The sequence below is a fragment of the Osmerus eperlanus genome, chromosome 8, assembly GCF_963692335.1.
Source record: "Osmerus eperlanus chromosome 8, fOsmEpe2.1, whole genome shotgun sequence".
NCBI classification, from domain to species: domain Eukaryota; kingdom Metazoa; phylum Chordata; class Actinopteri; order Osmeriformes; family Osmeridae; genus Osmerus; species Osmerus eperlanus.
This window is the reverse complement of record NC_085025.1, coordinates 13,911,913-13,931,834: the sequence shown is the minus strand read 5'-3', so window position 1 is coordinate 13,931,834 and position 19,922 is coordinate 13,911,913. Positions and strand designations below refer to the sequence as shown.

Below are 19,922 nucleotides of genomic sequence, written 5' to 3'. Positions count from 1 at the left end.
CTTGGTCCCGCACTTGAAGCACACCATCTCGCTGTCGTCTTTGCCCGGTCCATGTGCGCTGCTACTGGGAGGTCGCCGTCCGGTTCTCCCCTGGGTCTTCATCACGCTGTCATCGTTCGACCCGGTTGCTCTGATGTTCTCGGTTTCCTCGAAACTCCGCAATTTGGTCTTGAAGTCAGCAAATGTGATGTTTTCGTAGGTGTGCGCCACATGAATTGCGAATGGCTTGAAGCTCTCTGGCAATCCCTTCAGCACCATAGCCACCAGCAAACTGTCCCCCAGCGTTTCTCCCGCGCTTCTCAGGGCAGTTATGGCGGTCTCTGCTCTAATGATATAGTCCATTACACTTTCGCCGATGGACTTTTGAAGTGAGGTCAGCGTGTTGTACAAACTAATTATACGAGGCTTTCCCTTCCCTGCATAATAGTCTCTCAGAATATTTAATGCTTTTCTGCCATCATCTTGCGCATCTCTCATTACCAGAGACAGACTTTTGTCATCTAGCAGTAGGATCAACTCTGCATACGCGTCCGCATTTTTCTCAGGATCTGCTGCTTTTTCAGCTTCTTCTACTGGCTCATTCAACACAGTGTTTTTCAGCCCTAATAAACGAAAGTGTCCCAACAATTTAGTTTCCCAAACTTCATACTTTGCTTCGTCGCCGTCGAATACCAGTTGATGTAGCCTGCTGCTACTTGCCCTTCGTTGCTCTGCCATGCTAGCTTGCCCCTCTTCTCAGGTTAGCAGCCTTCCTCAGCACGCGATCCGTTGCAACTTTCTTGGCTTTCGTCGACTATCTTCTCCTCCAAACGTCTCCTGGGCCCATAACCTGTTAAATTTTATCAGCAGAGTGGTGCTGCTGACGATGCGTATGAAGGAGGCTGACGACTTCTCTCATTATAGGACATTTATTTCAGAACAATGAAATGTGGCCATCTGCCAGTTGGGTTGATCGCGAACTAACTTTTTAAAGTAAAGACGTTACGCATAAAAATGTCCATGTACGGGAAGTCCATTAGATCACAATACAATACATGAACATTCATCACATTAATTATTGTGTGCTCTTGCGCCCTCTTGTGTCGCTAAGAGTAAATCATATTTACAGTCATGTAACCTGAGAACATAAAAAATAGGCTTACATTTTAACACCTAGACGCAAAACTGTACGTCCAATCCAAAATATAAGGATATTTTCCGAGACCCAAGACTCTGCCGAAACCAGAGATATTCTTTATATGTCTGTGCACTCAGAAATACGACTCTACCTGCAGTTTCAAAAACGTGTTCCTTTTGCTTTCCTGGTGCTTGTTTGTTTGGTTGCCACGGTGATGGCGCAGCTGTGATAGCTAACGAGCTAGGCAGAGAGAAAAACGAACATTTACCTAGCATCCACACCTCAAACAAGTTGACCTAGACGCAAAACTATACGTCCAATCCAAAATATAAGGATATTTTCCGAGACCCAAGACTCTGCCGAAACCAGAGATGTCCTTTATATGTCTGTGCGGTCAGAAATACGACTCTATCGGCAGTTTCAAAATCTTGTTCCTTCTTGCTTTCTCTGACTGATTTTACTCACCTCTCCATTGAAGTTAGTGAGAGAATTTGAAAGGCTGCTCTCGCTTCAAGGCTCATAGCTGAAAATCTGTAAATGTGAGCTCTTTAGTAGTTACATTGGCTGAAAGAGGACACATTTTCCTACATTTTAAGGTATAACTTGTTTCTGTAAGTTAAACTATATGAACGTTAGAGGAATTTGTTTGACAAATTAGTTGAATATCAGAAAAAGAGCAGCAAGCAGAGTGTGCCACTCTGCTTGCTGCTCATTCATAAAAATCAAGAAGGAGCAAACATTTTAATGTATTTCAAACTGTCATAATTCAAAATTGGCTGAACATTTGAAAAAGCTGAATCATTTGGGAATAGCTGAATGTCTTGTGAACATTTTAAAGGTTGAATGGTGTCTCTAGCTGAAAGTAAGCTGAAGTAGTTACGTTTGAAAGAGGAGGAAGCTTTTTAATGATTTGAAAGGATTTACCATTACTTTTAATGGGAGAATAATTTGCACAAAAACCTTAATGTCTTAAAAAGTATAAAAGTGAGAAATACCAAAAGTCATAGCCATCATCTCCTGAAGGAGCTGAACGTTTTGATACAAAAGTTGTAGGAATCGGTTAAAGTATGCAGAACGAGTTAAAGGCCAAAAAACGGCGGAAGAACTGAGAAGTTGAAAAGCAATAGTGAGAATGCTTAACAGCATTCTCACAATAATAAATATATATGTGAGAGAACAAAGGTTGTGCTCTCGCCGAAGGCTTGAGCACACCCAAAAAGGGAAAATAAGTTGAGCCGCCTGTTTGTGTGTGTGGTCCATTTGATGACTTAACCAACAAAGTTCACCCCCAGGGAGCAGACCACATGGTCCTGAAAAAGAAAAGAGTTTGCCCCATATTTATTGGGTGGATATAATACTGTCTGTCTTAACCCTTGTGTTATCTTCGGGTCATTCTGACCCATCAGTCATTGTGACCCACCGTCGTATTGCGACAAATTTACCTCATACAAAAACAAAGTAAAGCATTTTCTTTTAACTGTCGGGCTGTCTCAGACCCCCCACATTGGAATGGTTAAAAGAAAATTATTTTTATTTGTTTTTGTATTGGGTAAAATTGGGTAAACACAACGATGGTTCGTTATGAACCTTTGGGTCATGTGACCCGAAGGCAGCACGAGGGTTAAATGGAAAAAAGAGCCACTAGTGGCCACAACATTAACTATACTGTTCTGCTTTGGTGGGACACAATTCACAACAGGTGGAGGACAATTCTCAGTTTATGGAACCAACCCACAGTTAATCATCCACACAGTTGATTTGGTTGCATTTTTATGAGAGGCCATATAATCACAGGTCATATTTTATAAAGTGTAGGATTGTAGAGCTTAGCTTGGCACCGATTGTACATTTGTACGCTGTATGTCATGTTGAAGTATCTAACATTACTGTAAAACAAAACAAAATCATTGTGATCTGAAGGTCATATTTAAAACTATAAATGATCTAATAACATCCTAAGAGCTCTAGTCTCAAAAATCCAAGGAAGCAAATATGTCATCTATATCATCCAAGTTGATGCTCCTTCTCACTTCTGCTGCTATGAGACATACTATATAATTTTATTTTGACTAATTATCCAGTGGGTCCACAAAATAGAATAATGTAGTTTTCTTTCTGCTTCTGTTTGCTTTCTGCGAACACCGACCTATTTCATAATCAGAGTCTAGTTTCAGGGTGTGCTCTCCTCCACGTTGTGATTGGTTCCTGACAGGTCCTTGGTAGGGCTTGTTTCACTGTCAAGACCCGGCTGACTTAATTCCTTAGCTTCTTCTGAACACTGGAGTCCATGAATAACATGCAGATAAATCATTCATTTCTAAATTCCTAAAAGAGAGATTTCTCTGTAGTTAACCTTTCAATATATTCTGAAAATACTACAATAGACGTATGTCTACAAGTCTTAGACATAATTTATAGAAACAGGCAAGTTTTACTGAAAACCAGGGCAGTTTGTTTGGTAAATGTAGTGCCATTTACTTTATCCAGTTCCAAACAGCACACAATACAACAATACAACAGACTGCAAGTCTGGGGGATTATAGACAGGTTTTGATTTCTAGGTAGACATTTACATATCCATATCATATCCTTATCAATTACTGTAGGTCATTTGCAGGGCTCATTGATTATTTCTTTAATTATTATTATTCATTTATTTTTTATTTGACGTGACAAGGTTCCTTTAATTATTTCATGCAAAAAACCCACACCAGAGTTGCTTTGATCTACTAGGCCCACTATGATGTCATAAGTAAAACCATAGAAATCAGAATGGACTGGAATGGAATTCTGACACAAGACACAAGTTACTAATCAGTCAGATGCGTTTGAACACTTGATGAACATGTTTTTGGAGATGGTGAAATGATCAGGACTTGAAAATGATTCTCAGCAAGATGCTACCCAAGTTTGGGTGCAACCGTATACACCCTTTAGTGTGGAGTGCCGGAGTGGCCTTAACAGCAGTTGGGGCTGTTTATATCTATCAGTGGTACTGCAGACCCACACCTGAGGAAGGTATGAAGATAACTGTGTTAAAAATGTCTTTCTAGTAAACTAATGATATACAGCTCACATGACTTGGGAAACATTCAATTTATAACCCTAACAAATCCACAACAGGAAAGTATTTATTTTCTTGAAGGTATAGGCTATTATACAACATACTTCTGTGTCAATTGTACACCTAAAGTGTTAATGTGACTTTCCAAGATGTCTATATAATCTCAATTAAAACTGCAATTCAACTATGACTTTGAGCCCACTGTATATTGGTTTACTTCATTACTAACACTGTGTTTGTTCTTTAATCCTCCTCAAGATGATCTTCCCATTACTTTTGATTATCAGGACGTCTCAACAGCTGAAACACCTCAAGTAAAGATAGATTTTTGCTTTCACACAATTCCCTACTTTGAAAATGACATTTAGAAACTTGAATGGCAGTGTTAAGTCATAACTTTCCATGTTCTATGTGTCCTGGCAGGCTATTAACGAGGAGAATGGCAAGCTCATGCTTTTTGTGTACAGCCCACTGTACTGTGGCCCTGTCACCATCTACAGGGTGAGAATCCAGTCCCTTCACCTAATCATCTGATAACAGATGTAGATTTTTCTCTGAAGACTTGAACATAATCTGTGTTTTCTGTGTTATAGGGGGTCAGTGAGACAAGCGGACAGCTGCTTCCATGGAGATACAGTCCTTTATACTGTGGGCCAGTGGTTCTGTTCTCTGTAAGCAACACTATTTGCATGTTTCAATTCAATTAACACATTTATAGAAATCAAGGATTGAACTCTCAGCATGTGGCTTTTTCTGAAGGAAATGTTGTATCCATTCCCTTTTTGTTTACTGTTATAGGGGGTCAGTGAGACAAGCGGACAGCTGCTTCCATGGAGATACAGTCCTTTATACTGTGGGCCAGTGGTTCTGTTCTCTGTAAGCAACACTATTTGCATGTTTCAATTCAATTAACACATTTATAGAAATCAAGGATTGAACTCTCAGCATTTGGCTTTTTCTGAATGAAATGTTGTATCCATTCCCTTTTTGTTTACTGTTATAGGGGGTCAGTGAGACAAGCGGACAGCTGCTTCCATGGAGATACAGTCCTTTATACTGTGGGCCAGTGGTTCTGTTCTCTGTAAGCAACACTGCATGTTTCAATACAATTAACACATTTACAGAAATGAAGGATTGCACTTTTAACTCTCAGCATGTGTCTTTTCTGAATGATGTATCCATTTCCTCCCAATCCCCGATGTTGTTGTGTGTCCAGGAGGCCAGTGAGGATGAGCAGCAGCTGTTGCCATGGAGACCCTTGTACTGTGGGCCTGTGGTCCTGTTCCAGGTCACTATTATCTTCTATATATCTCAACACAACCACTCAAAAGCTGTCTGATAGAAAAGAAAGTACAGAAAGTAGATTTTGAGAGTACACTCATTTGATCAGAGCCTTTTCAGCTAAATCATGTCTGATACTGATTTTAAGAGAGTGACTTGTTAACTTGAGTGATCGATGTCTGCAGGGCCTTCCAGAGTCTGGTCCACTGGTGCTGGGAGACGACTGTAACCAGTTTACATTTCAGTTCTCTTTCAGGACCCACTTTGAGGTCAGTGTGAATGGGATCTCATCACTATGGCTACTAAAATGACAGTATGATAGGGATGAATGTTGTCAACAGTTTATGTTTACGCTCCTGTTTCGCCCGCGAGACAAAAATGCTGCCTCCCCCTCCCTCAGTTACGACGCACTAAATTCTAACAAATATATTTTTTAGACGCTACACATGTTATACATCGTTGGAAAGCTACGATTCTTGTGCTTCCATTGAAATAAACCAATTCAAGATCAAGTCGCAATAGCAAGCAAAGTCAACGTCTTTTTCCGGTGAACATTCCTTCAACAATGCCAAAGAAAAAAGTTGTACTCACCCTAAGTTGTTCAAATAGGTCCAGGTGTGCAAATCATGCCATCAAAACTTGATCTGCGTAAGTCCCAAGGGTTCAAAGTATCTAACCATGTAAAGTAATTCGTCCAAATACAATGTTTTACGTTCATGAATAGCCATTATCCTTTGTTTCATTATGCAAGTTAGCCGACGGAAGAAACAACTTGTTCACATAAAAGTGTTATTTTCTCCGGTTAGCAACGGAGTATTTACAAAATGAAGGTATCAAAATGTCCGTTGAACCCTCCCCTTTTGATTGACACCTTGTTCGACCCAATAGGAGCTTCCATGCCCCGTTGACAGCCCTCTAAAGCCAACTAGGTCTGTGCGTCCTGCCCCCCCCCCCACACTCGTTCTAAACAAATTTCTCGAACTGGCTTCGACTGGCTCTGAAATTAGCTCGTTAGCCTTGTAGCTGACAGCTAGCTGAAAATGCCAATACCTCATTTGTATGCGTCTGTGGAGCCTTCAAAATAAAAGTCGATTGCGCAATATGGTTGACAGAATCAGTGTTCTTTGTGCGCCAATCCTTGGAATCAGATAAAGCACTCCAATGTGTTCATGCTTCAGTTTTTGTGTTTCAGTATTACTAATTAGGGATTTAGCTATTATATATGATAGTTCTAAGTACCACCTTTCATTAGAGATAACAATTATGAAAAATAATACCTTTTTATTTGACCTTGACCTTGGTTACAAAGGGTCATTTTGGAGTCTCCAAAAGACCCTTTTAGAAAATTCCTGGATGTATTCTTATAAAAACATGTGTCAAATATGAATATATTGTGGTATTATGTTTGACTTTTGATTTGAATTGGGTAAGGCTTCAACCTGTGGTCCAATTTAGTCTTCCAGATAATACCTACCACCTCTAGGCCTCTTCAGGCCTCTGTTTTCAAAACAAAATCTAGGCGGAAATAGAAATGTTCACTTTCCTTGTGTTCAAGCTTCTATTACTCAAAACTAGAAGGACTGACAGGGGTCCTGACAACAGGGGACATAACTTCAGAGTGTCAGCTTTCAAAAGAGATCATTTACATGCATGTACTCCAAATGGTTCAAGAACAGCTTCCAATTTACTTTGGGTATGCTGTTTAGGCGTTTTCAGGCAAATTTAACAGGAACATGAAAAGGTTAAAAAGGAGAGATTGATAGACTCATTGAAGAACATCCCTAATGTAAATGCATGCAGACATGTGACCTGACTCAGCTGTGTTTGGACTGTGTAGCAATTCTTGGTGAAGACTCATCATATATGGATGACCCGAGGCCCAACCACTCAACTGTGGTGGAGTGATCTGGTTGAGAGGACCAGAGTGGATCAGCAGGTAATGTGTTTGCTTGTTATTAACGTTATACTCTGTCATAGCAACCCATAGAACATTTATTTTCAAAAAAGTTGTCAAGAAAGTATAACTTAATGTTCAACTTTTTCATTGGTGAAGGGTGCTCCAGTTTACAAATCTGTCACCAAGTACATCACAGGAGTTAAGGTAAGTTATTCCTTCATTTATTATATGTATATATGTATGAATACTATAATTACATTTTATTGTATAATTATGACAAGATAATCCTTATTAAAGTGTTTTTTTCTTCTTGTAGCTGGTAGGAGCTGCTGTAGAGAAATACATGTCTTCCAGCTGCAAGAAAAACACCCACTTCACCCAGTTTGATGGCTTTCTGGTGAGTTGTTGTTAAACTTGAACAATACTTTCTGTTCGATCCCTGAACAAGTCTGTTTCTAAATGAGTGTTCTTGTATTCAAAACAGGAGCAGAGAGTGACATGGGAACATTCAGGGGTTTATGTGGATCCCTGTGGCCAAGTGTTTCCTTCCAGCCGGACCAACACTCAGAGCTTCTACTCCCATCTTCCCGGACACACCCACGGCCATGGTAACAGCCACGACTCCCAGCATGCCTCTGGACCAGGCCATGCCAGCGGGTCTGGACACAGACACAACCATGCCCACGGCCACCAGCACTCCCAGGGAGCCAGCAGTGGCCCCAGGAACACCCCCAGACCAGGCCTTGCCCCTGGCCCCAGACATCACCACAGCCACAGTCATGCTGGGCGGGCTAGCAGCCACAACCACGGCCCTCCTTCCCCCCCAGAGCATCCCTTCCAGCCCCAGGTACAATCAGATCCTTCCCTCTCTGACTGTAGAATCCTAAGTCCTTTATCTTGATAAAGATTTGAGACATCCTACAGTATGTTGATATGGTTGAGGGGATTAGACCTGCTGGAAGTTTGAAAGTGGGGGAGGACTACTTATCTTGTCCACTATTGTGCAGCAGGAGCCTGAGGAGGAGGAGAGGGTTCAGAAGGAGGAGTCTGGATATGAACACGCTGAGGGGGAGGAGTCACATCAGGCTCCGCCCCCTGGGAACAGAGACGCTTCCCGCCTCATGTTAGTCCAAATACACTCACACTATTGGGTGTGCTCAAGCCTTCGGCGAGAGCACAACCTTTGTTCTCTCACATATATATTATTTATTGTTTATTGTTTATTTTTGCCCCCCTAAAACTCAGTCAATATTTGGCCTACATACACAACGGCGGTGTCAAAAGGTTCGTCTTGGTAGCTATTGCGTTGCTTCTATTGGAATTTACGTTCCGTTGCATGGTTTGGGCTTAAGTTAAGTTTTTGTGGCGAAAAGTGAAGCTAACGGTGGCTAATTTGCTAGCCACAGTCACTGACGTTACTAACGTCACTACGTCACTAACGTCACGAAAACACGCGTGACTACCTGTAGCAGAACATTCGTTTCGCATCTGTTAACTTGGGGGATAGCTAGGCTAACTATAGCTTTACTGCAAGGCAGCTGCAGGACCGCCACAAGCAAAGAGGCCAGGGTGATAACTATTTACTCATTTTACTTTGTGATATGACACACAATTGTGATGTGTAATGTACAATATAAGCTGATATTATTAAGGAAGTACATCTACTTTCGGAAACAGTAGTCTACTATGTCACTGAAATATTAGCATCATGACATTAGCCTGTGTTGCCCGGCCAACACATACTACAGTGGTCTATGATGTATCTGTTTTCAATCGTTAAAATAAACATTCCTCACATATACATTTTCGTTGTAGGATTTATTATGACATTAGATTACAAGTAAACGATTTGTGGGTGAAATTATCATTACCCGTGGTTTCAATCCAGTGTATCACTGCAACGCTGTAGCCTACGCGAGACACTACAAAAACATTTACACAGCTGTAGGAAGTCAAACGGCGACAGAACATGTTCGGCACTCCCCTTACTTAAATCAAAAGTCTATCTAACTACTAACCTGAACTTCATTGCCACAGCCTAAACTTTGTCAATCTGTTCATGAAAATAATTAATTTCAGCCTAAACCGTACAACGGAACGTTAAATCCAATTCAACCAACGCACTCGCTACCAAGACGAACACAGCAGTAGTCTAGTCTGTACTACTACTGTACCGTAGTAGTACAATTTACCGGGGCAGCTTCTCCACACAGGGCTATATCGCATTTTGCGTTGTTACTGACAATGATCGCTACCAGTGAGCTTTTTATGAATGAGCGATTTTCCACTAAATAAATGTCAAGCTTATGTACGTTTTGGGGGGCATATTTTCAGTTAGCAGATGGTACTGTTTGAATCGCGATTCCATCTTCTACTGCCGGGTAACGTCGTAGAATAATCTTCAAAGGGGGTTCTTTATTAATGAATGAATGCAATGAGTAGGCTAAATGCATGAAAATATCACGAGAAGGGAAAAACTTAAAAGGAAGTTTAAGTCATAGAGATTAGGTCAATTTGTACACCGGTCTGCCAAATGTATTCGTTTTGATTCAACGATGAGGCTGCCTCTTGCCTCTTGGGGAAATGAGAAGACATCCATTTCATTCTACACTTCACTCGTATTTTCAGTTGTAAATGAGCAGCAAAAAAAAAATGCTTTTAAATCTATGTCATCTTTATAAATAATAAGTATGCATTTTTATATAAAATACAGAAATATCAGTTGTAAAAATGTCATTAACGGACCCCTGTCCAACCGACGCAAGCAAGCACACCCTACAATTTCCCAAGAAATTGTACCCTCTCTAGTTGCACAATATGTTCATAATAGATTCAGATGCCATTTTGAAAGCACAACATTAACTGAGACGTTTGTTGTGGTGGTTACAGGACATATCTACAGGAGAAACAGGTCCAGGACTTGACCAATAAAATTGTGTCCCTTCGTGAGGCATTTCATGTGAGTTTATCGATCTAATGTATGTAAGCATGCAGGAACATACAGAAATCAATATCCAGAAATCTAGATTTTCAACTTGAGATGACCTTGTGTTACAGTCACTCCTGACACAGGACACCACAAAAAACTTCCTGCTAGTTGCAGGAAGGATGATTCTTTCAGGGCTGGTCCAGCTCAACCAGGTGGTAAGGACCAGGCATCTTAGAACAACAGAGACTTTGATGGCCCATTGATGAATGTAATGATTATATTGTTGTCTCTGAGCTAGGATGTTAGTTCCATCAGCACATCGTTCAACCGCCTGGTGAGCTACATTGAAGATCCCGCCCACAGGGCTGGGATAGAGAGGGAGCTGGCCTCTGTCAATGTGAGTAATGATAACAAATTGAAATAATTGTGCATTTTACATATTGATTTATCATGTTCAAGTAAATGTCAATAAGGTACATTCTGCTCAGATATTGTTGGGCATTGCTTTGAGCAGCCCATGTCAGCTTTGCCTGTGTTTGGTTCCTGCAGATCCATCACACCAACTTCCTGGATATTGTGTATGATTTCATCATCCTGGGAGTGATGAAAAACAATGCTGCCTTGCCTCCACAAAACGTAAGTTGTACTGAGAAAAGAGAAAAGCTTTGAAGACTTTAGAGTTTTAAGAAGTTGAATAATTCATTGTAACTTTGCTAATGGCAAACTTCTGACCCCAAGAAGCAGGAACAGGGATTTCTTGATCACCTTTTTAAGGTGCTGGAGCCAATCCTAACTCCTCCAACTGGATGGCAGCCCTGTGCCAAAATGTTCCAGGAAGTCCTTCAGGTACACAAATGTATAACCTGTTTCATGGTCAAGCTGGTTTTGATTAATTTTATGTTCTGGATCTATGTGTCGAATAACGTCTCATTGTGTCTCACTGATCTCAGGTCCAGCTAATGAAGTTGCTAGACAGCATCTTAGATCTGGACGAGTCCACCTTCAGCCAAGCTGACGTCCTATCAGCTGTGCTCTTCAGCCGGCTGGAGGGAATCATCCAGGAGCTGCTGGGAGATCTGGATGGCTGCTGACTTTCACAGCCAGACCTCCCCACTGTAACATTTCTATTCACATCTAGAAGTCTTCTTCATTTACGTAATAAACCGCATACCCTCGTCCCTTTTTTGCCATTCTGTTACATGATTTGCAATAAGCACGTAGGAGAATGTTCAAGATATGAGTGGTTACTATCTATCATTTTTTTTTTATTTGGTGTTTGGAGGCCACCACGGTCCACCTTTAGCTCAGGTAGCGGCTAGCTTGAGTCGTACACCAGGACAGCCTGGCGCTGGCTGAAAGACTGGCATGGCTGAGCTGACAGAGTTATGAAGTAAACCTCACAGAAATATCTGCAAATGCATTGTGCAGTACTGATTACTGAGCAGTAGAATGTATTTGATTTCACAGTAATAGGTCATGGCTTCTCAATGGGGATCAAGAAGCCAAATGAATTACAGTTACCAACGGGATTGTATCTTTTTATTATTATTTTTTACTACCTGTTTGAAGTCAGACACAACCCATGCCTATCCATAAACAACACAACATCACTCAGTAGTCAATAGTACCAAAATTACAAAATGTCTAAACACCATCGACATTCAGTTGGTCATTGAGGGTCCAGTCTTCTCTGCCTGTGTGCTGTGTTTAGTGTGTGTGCTGTGTGTAGTGTGTGTACTGTGTGCAGTGTGTGTGCTGGGTTCATTGTCTTGTGACTTGTGAGTGAGATGGCAGTACTTAGTTTATCCAGTTGGACAGGCATACCTGCTGCCTGCTGGGCTGGACTTGTCATTCAGCTTTTGACCAATAGGTGTGTGATTTGACATGCAGGGCTAGAGGGTTAAATAATGAAGGTGGGCCTTAGCATTAGGTGCGTTCGACATGGACTGCGGCTGCATGAAACGACCGGCGAGAGTAGCCGCTTGCAGTCGGGGTGGAGTTGAAAACGGCTCTGTAAAGTCAGACATTCCAGCTTCTCGTGGTTTGCTGCATTGACATCAGTCATGGCCGATCAAGCGCTGTTTGCTTACTTTACTTTATTTATAATTAAACTTAGTCTTTCCGTTAGTGAAGAGGCGGACTAAAACCCTTTCTTCAACACATTTTTAATTCAATTAAACTGTTTGGTCCGGATTTGAGCGTTGGCAAAACTGAAGGTGTCAGAATAATTACAAAACACGCGTCAAAGTTGTCGTGTGTGAGTCTGGCCAATCATGAAATAGCTGTGTCGTCATTAGAACCCTTGCAGTTGCTCTTGAGAAAATGCGCTCGGCTACACAGCCGGCAGTTCTGGAATCGATCTCACGGTACTTTGATGGCTACGTCACAGTGACCTAGCCTCGGTGCCGTCTCAAGTCGGACAAAAAGTCTAACCAGAATTTACTGTTTCAAGTCAGCCGCCTGCAGCCGGCTGCAGCGCTGCATGAAGTCAGTTCATGTCGAACGCACCTAATGTGTGTATGTTTGTGGAGTCTGTCTGGGTGTCCATAGTTCTGTTACTGCTCCCTTTGGAGGGGGGCGGGGGGGGGGGGCATGAGCTTCAGTGCCCAGGGGCCCTTTGGGGCTCTAATCTGGCTTTTTCTATATCTTTCTCTTTCTCTCTGTGCCCCTAACCCCACAGATATAGAGAACACTGTTGCTCTGCTCTAAATTTGACACACTTTAGCACCTTAAGATTAGTGAGACTTTGTACCTTTAGTATAGGTAGACCACTTATTTAAGATTAGGTTAAGATTCCTATATGTTGAATGTATACACCTTCCTGCCAAAGTAAATTCCTTGTCTATGCAAACTTTCATGGCAACTAAAACCCAGTCTGATTCTGATTCTGAAAAGCGTCATGTTTGATGGTTTTCATTGCACTCAGGTGTAAAAATTAATGATTGATTTGGTGCCATCTGATAAGTGAGAACACTCTGTACTTCTGTAATCTGGTTTACCTAAAGGCATTTCAGACAGTTTTTCGCTCTAACACTCTCTTTTTCTGCCCCTTTCTGTCTTTCTCCCTCTTTGTCTCTTCCCATCCCTCTCTCTGACAGGTGACTCCCGCCATCTCTCAGAGCTGAGGATTGTGCTGCTGGGGGGAAGACGTGCAGAGAAGAGTTCATCAGGAAACACCATCCTGGGCAGAGAGGAGTTTGACCTGAGGACAGCTGCTCAGTGTGTGAAGAGACAGGGAGAAGTAGCAGGGAGGCAGGTCACTGTGGTTGACACTCCAGGATGGCGGTGGAATCTCCCTGTAGAGAGGACTACTGAGCTGGTTAAACAAGAGATAGTACACAGTGTGTCTCTGTGTCCTCCAGGACCACATATACTCTCCTCCTGGTTATAGACTTGAGTGACTCATTCAGAGAGGACGAGAGAAGATCAGTAGAGGGACACCTGCAGCTTCTCAGTAAGAGAGTCTGGAGTCACACTATAGTGCTGTTCACTCGTGGGGACCGTCTGGGAGACACAACCATTGAGCAGCACATTGAGACAGAAGGGAAAGCCCTCCAGTGGCTTGTTGAGAAATGTGGGAACAGGTATCATGTCCTCAACAATGAGAACAGGGATGATGACACTCAGGTCACTGAGCTGTTGGACAAGGTGGAGGAGATGGTGGCAGGAAACAGAGGAGGTCACTATGAGATGGACAGAGAGATCCTGGAGAAGATGGAGGAGAGGAGGAGGGCAGAGGAAGAGGGAGCACAACAGAGGCGGATGAAGGTGCAGGAACAGAGAGAGACTCTCAGATCACTAATGAGTGAGTTTATTTCAGTGTCCACCCAGAGTTCTGGTGTTATTAAGCTATGTGATACAGTATGCTGGATATTTTGAGACAGGTGATAGTATGAGAAAACATCAGTTTATTTATTGTTGAACAATAATGTGCATACAGCATGTATATTTCGTAAATTGTAGATTGAAGCACATGTATGAATAGAGAACATTTCTGCAACTCACAATATTACAATGACATATAGATGGTTCACTTAACACAAACTTTACACTCCAATGACTGGGAACTTCACAAAGGAAATGCAGTCTCTCTTTTGCCTTCAACTTTCTGTTTCTCCATCTCACTTCATCTCTCATTTATCCATCGTTTCCACCCTCCCTTTCTCTCTCTCCCTCTATGACAGGTGACTCCCTCCATCTCTCAGAGCTGAGGATTGTGCTTCTGGGGGGGAGAAGTGCAGGGAAGAGTTCATCAGGAAACACCATCCTGGGCAGAGAGGAGTTTGATCTGAGGACAACTGCTCAGTGTGTGAAGAGACAGGGAGAAATAGCAGGGAGGCAGGTGATTGTGGTCGACACTCCAGGATGGTGGCGCAAACTCCCTATAGAATGGACTACAGAGCTGGTTAAACAGAAGATAGTACACAGTATGTTTCTGTGTCCTCCAGGACCACATACTCTCCTCCTGGTTATAGACTTGAGTGACTCATTCAGAGAGGACCACAGAAGATCAGTAGAGGGACTACTGCAGCTTCTCAGTGAGAGAGTCTGGAGTCACACTATAGTGCTGTTCACTCGTGGGGACTGTTTGGGAGACACAACCATTGAGCAGCACATTGAGACAGAAGGGAAGGTCCTCCAGTGGCTTGTTGAGAAATGTGGGAACAGGTATCATGTCCTCAACAATGAGAACAGGGGTGATGACAGTCGGGTCACTGAGCTGTTGGACAAGGTGGAGGAGATGGTGGCAGGAAACCGAGGAGGTCATTTTAAGATGGACAGACAGATCCTGGGGAAGATGGAAATATGGAGAAGAACAAAAGAAATGCGGGCGAAACAGAGGGAGGCTAAGGTGATGAAGCACAGAGAGACCCTCAGAACATTCATCAGTAAGTTATTTCTCTTGTAGTGGGGTGTGGTCATTTAAGAATTGATATTCAATATAAAAATAAAAAATATTTTGTCATCAGGTCACCACCTTTAATCCTACCTTTACATAACTGCAGAACACAGTGTATAACTAAATATATTTCTTTAATACTGTGCATATATCATCATATGTCAAAAACTGGAAATACAGTCGTTAAGCTCCCGTGCAATCTCTACACTACGTCCTCGTTATCAGTCCAGACTACTGACTACTAGACTACTGTTCATACGCTTCAGTTTTCAAATTGTATCTCGACTCGGGGTATCACTGGCACAGTTTTTTTTATTGGTGATCCCCGGCCACCAAATAATGTGGTTTTCGGGCCTCCACCAATAGGCTAACAGTGTCTGAGTTGCGCTTTTTAGTTTTTTTCCCACCGGTCGCCATGATTCACCGTAAAGAACAATTGCATGCCAGGTTCATTACTAATATACTGGATTAACATTCATGAGGTGCTTTGCATTGACCATTTATGGTTAAAAATGGGCATGTTTAGGGCGGGGTACAATGCTGATTCACGTACGCACACTTGTGGGTAGTCTGTGATTTATAAAGGGAACATACGCACGGTTTTATAAATCCGATTTTTATTTTTCGTAAGCCATTTTCGGCTTTTGGGGGCGTACGTACACTTACACTAGTAAGAATCCTACGCACAGTTTTATAAATGAGACCCCTGGGCTTAGGGACATAAATGAGCCACAGGAGATAGCCGGGTTTTCTTTTTTCTATGACAAAATCATATTTAAACTTTGGGCTTAATATCTTCTACATATTAGTGTTAATACTAATCAGTCAACAGCTGTGAATCTGGTTTTCAGTAATATAGCATATACAAGTAAAAAGGTGATTAAGAGGTTCATTTTAAATCCATAATCACTACCCATCTTCATAATTACAACAGTGTTATGTTAATTCCACTTCATAATGATTAGTATTCTAAAGGAATTAATTCATTTTTTAGAGTAGAGCAGATCAGATAACATGCGGAAACAAATTACATGAGTTAAAATGATACAATAAATACATTTGTGGGGATCAGATTGGCATCGTGTTGGAGGTTTGACTGTGTTACATTGCTGTCTATGCAACATGTTTGTCTGTAAATGATGAGACAGTGTGCTATGTCATTCAGACCTGAAGTCATGGAGGGTGTGAAAGCATTTCACTATGTCTGCAACGATATGTCCTACAACCTAGTACAGAAAGCAATGGTCTTCAACCCTGGTCATCAGGGCCCACTGGCCTACATGTTTTAGATGTTTCTACCAACACACTTGATTCAAATGATTGGGGTGTTATCAGTCTCTGCAGAATCATCTGAATCAGGTGTGTTGGAAGACTGAAACATCTAAAACATGCAGGGCAGTGAGACCTGAAGACCAGGGTTGAAGACCGCTGACATAAAGCATACAGTAGCTCTTATAGTCCCCTTAATACTCTACTCATTCCTATTACTCTCCCTCTCTGACAGGTGACTCCCTCCATCTCTCAGAGCTGAGGATTGTGCTGCTGGGGTGGAGAGGTTCAGGGAAGAGATCATCAGGAAACATCATCCTGGGCAGAGAGGAGTTTGATCTGAGGACAACTGCTCAGTGTGTGAAGAGACAGGGAGAAGTAGCAGGGAGGCAGGTCACTGTGGTCGACACTCCAGGATGGTGGAGGACTCTCCCTGTAGAGGAGACTACTGAGCTGGTTAAACAGGAGATAGTACGCAGCGTGTGTCTGTGTCCTCCAGGACCCCACACTCTCCTCTTGGTTATGGACTTGAATTTCTCATTCAAAGAGGAACACACAGACTCTGTAGAGGGACACCTGCAGCTTCTCAGTGAGAGAGTCTGGAATCACACTATAGTGCTGTTCACTCGTGGGGACTGTCTGGGAGACACAACCATTGAGCAGCACATTGAGACAGAAGGGAAGGTCCTCCAGTGGCTTGTTGAGAAATGTGGGAACAGGTATCATGTCTTCAACAATGATAACAGCGGTGATGACACTCAGGTCACTGAGCTGTTGGACAAGGTGGAGGAGATGGTTGCAGCAAACAGTGGAGATGTGTTTTACCCTGAGATGGATGTCAGTAAAGAAATGAACTGGAGTTCTGAAGAGTATCAGATATCACCATTGCCTGTGACAAAAGTCAGGAGCATAGATGTTTACCCTCCAAGCAGTGAGTATCTCATTATTCACTGACTGTACTAACTGCTGCACTGGTACATAACTAATTGTAAGTAATACCAATTCAACACCCATCATTTTAATACTCCATATGTTACATTTCAAATAAATACATATATATTTACAAAAATACATTTATTTAACACTTTTACTCAATGCAACATACAACATGCTCCATCACACATCTCACAAGATCCTGTAACATTCACTAAGAGTCAGAGGCCTTGGGACGTGTACAATGTAGACTGTTCAGACAAACGGAGGTTGAGCACATACAGTACATGTATTTACCTCCCTGAGTCACCACCTTACCGCGGTGGAGGGGTTTGCGTGTCCTAATGATCCTGGAAGCTATGTTGTCGGGGGCTTTATGCCCCTGGTAGGGTCACCCAAGGCAAACAGGTTCCAGGCGAAGGATCAGACAAAGCGTGGCTCAAAAACTACCATGAAGAAAACTAACAATGGTTCTCAGTTGCCCCTGCCCGGAAGCGGGTCACCGGGGCCCCCCCCTGGAGCCAGGCCCGGGGGTGGGGCTCGATGGCGAGCGCCTGGTGGCCGGGCCTTTTCCCATGGGGCCCGGTCGGGCACAGCCCGAAGAGACAACGTGGGACCCCCTTCCAGTGGGCTCACCATCCGCAGGAGGGGTCATGGGGGTCGGGTGCAGTGCGAGACGGGCGGCGGCCGAAGGCGGGGGCCTTGGCGGTCCAATCCTCGGCTGCAGAAGCTAGCTCTAGGGACGTGGAACGTCACCTCGCTGGCGGGAAAGGAGCCGGAGCTGGTGCGCGAGGTAGAGAAGTTCCGGCTAGATATAGTCGGCCTCGCCTCGACGCACAGCATCGGCTCCGGAACCAGTCTCCTTGAGAGGGGCTGGACTCTCTTCCACTCTGGAGTTGCCCTCGGTGAGAAGCGTCGAGCTGGGGTGGGAATACTTGTTTCCCCTCGGTTCGGCGCCTGTACGTTGGGGTTCACCCCGGTGGACGAGAGGGTAGCCTCCCTCCGCCTTCGGGTGGGGGGACGGGTCCTCACTGTTGTTTGTGCTTATGCACCAAATGGCAGTGCAGAGTACCCACCCTTTTTGGAGTCTCTGGGAGGGGTGCTGGAAAGCGCTCCTCCCGGAGATTCCCTCGTCCTCCTGGGGGACTTCAATGCTCATGTGGGCAATGACAGTGAGACCTGGAGGGGCGTGATTGGGAGGAACGGCCCCCCCAATCTGAACCCGAGCGGTGTTTTGTTGTTGGACTTCTGTGCTAGACACGGCTTGTCCATAACGAACACCATGTTCAAGCATAAGGGTGTTCATATGTGCACTTGGCACCAGGACACCCGAGGTCTCAGTTCGATGATAGACTTTGTAGTCGTGTCGTCGGATCTGAGGCCGAATGTCTTGGACACTCGGGTGAGGAGAGGGGCGGAGCTGTCAACTGATCACCACCTGGTGGTGAGTTGGCTACGATGGTGGGGGAAGACGCCGGTCAGGCCTGGCAGGCCCAAACGTAATGTGAGGGTCTGCTGGGAACGGCTGGCAGAATCCCCTGTCAGAAGGAGCTTCAACTCCCACCTCCGGGAGAGCTTCGACCATGTCTCGGGGGAGGCCGGGGACATTGAGTCCGAATGGGCCATGTTCCGGGCCTCCATTGTTGAGGCGGCTGACCGGAGCTGCGGAGGCAAGGCGGTCGGTGCATGTCGCGGCGGTAACCCTCGGACTCGGTGGTGGACGCCGGAGGTGAGGGAAGCCGTCAAGCTGAAGAAGGAGGCCTATCGGACTTTGTTGGCTGGTAGGACTCCAGAGGCAGCTGATGTGTACCGGCAGGCCAAGCGGAATGCGGCTTTGGCGGTCGCGGAGGCAAAAACCCGGGCGTGGGAGGAGTTTGGCGAGGCCATGGAGAATGACTTCCGAACGGCTTCGAAAAGGTTCTGGACCACCATCCGGCGACTCAGGAGGGGGAAGCAGTGCACTGTCAACGCTGTATATGGTGGGGATGGTGCGCTGCTGACCTCGATGGGGGACGTCCTGGATCGGTGGAAGGAATACTTTGAAGACCTCCTTAATCCCACCAACACGCGTTCCGACGTGGAGGCAGAGTCTGGGGACATTGGGGGGGGCCCTTCTATCTCTGGGGCTGAGGTCGCCGAGGTGGTTGAAAAGCTCCGCGGTGGCAAGGCCCCTGGGGTGGATGAGGTCCGCCCGGAGTTCCTTAAGGCTCTGGATGTTGTAGGGCTGTCTTGGTTGGCACGACTCTGCAACATCGCGTGGACATCAGGGACAGTGCCTCTGGACTGGCAGACCGGGGTGGTGGTTCCCCTCTTTAAAAAGGGGGACCGGAGGGTGTGCTCCAACTTTAGGGGGATCACACTCCTCAGCCTCCCTGGGATAGTCTATTCAGGGGTGCTGGAGAGGAGGGTCCGTCGGATTGTCGAACCTTGGATTCAGGAGGAGCAATGTGGTTTTCGTCCTGGCCGTGGAACTGTGGACCAGCTCTATACCCTCGGCAGGGTTCTGGAGGGTGCATGGGAGTTCGCCCAACC

The 19,922-nt window shown here is 44.2% G+C and overlaps 2 protein-coding genes across 3 annotated transcripts in view; both read left to right on the top strand.

The window, feature by feature from the left end:
• The window catches only part of LOC134024910 (uncharacterized), a 186,515-nt gene that overhangs the window by 117,702 nt on the left and 48,891 nt on the right, over positions 1-19,922 (top strand). Inside the window, 3 exon segments of the mRNA XM_062467658.1 lie at positions 13,387-13,658; positions 13,661-14,093; positions 14,473-15,177. Coding sequence (XP_062323642.1) covers positions 13,387-13,658; positions 13,661-14,093; positions 14,473-15,177 — 1,410 coding nt within the window.
• LOC134024904 (uncharacterized) lies at positions 7,680-11,396 on the top strand. Of its 2 annotated transcripts, none has more exons than XM_062467647.1 (9): positions 7,680-7,756; positions 7,844-8,206; positions 8,367-8,482; positions 10,249-10,318; positions 10,417-10,503; positions 10,587-10,685; positions 10,838-10,924; positions 11,030-11,134; positions 11,239-11,396. In XM_062467647.1, exons 1-9 carry the CDS (start codon positions 7,703-7,705, stop codon positions 11,377-11,379), a joined length of 1,122 nt encoding a protein of 373 aa, XP_062323631.1. In that variant the 5' UTR covers positions 7,680-7,702; the 3' UTR covers positions 11,380-11,396. The 2 variants fall into 2 exon arrangements, with proteins under 2 accessions (XP_062323631.1, XP_062323630.1); XM_062467646.1 differs by having other exon boundaries at positions 11,027-11,134.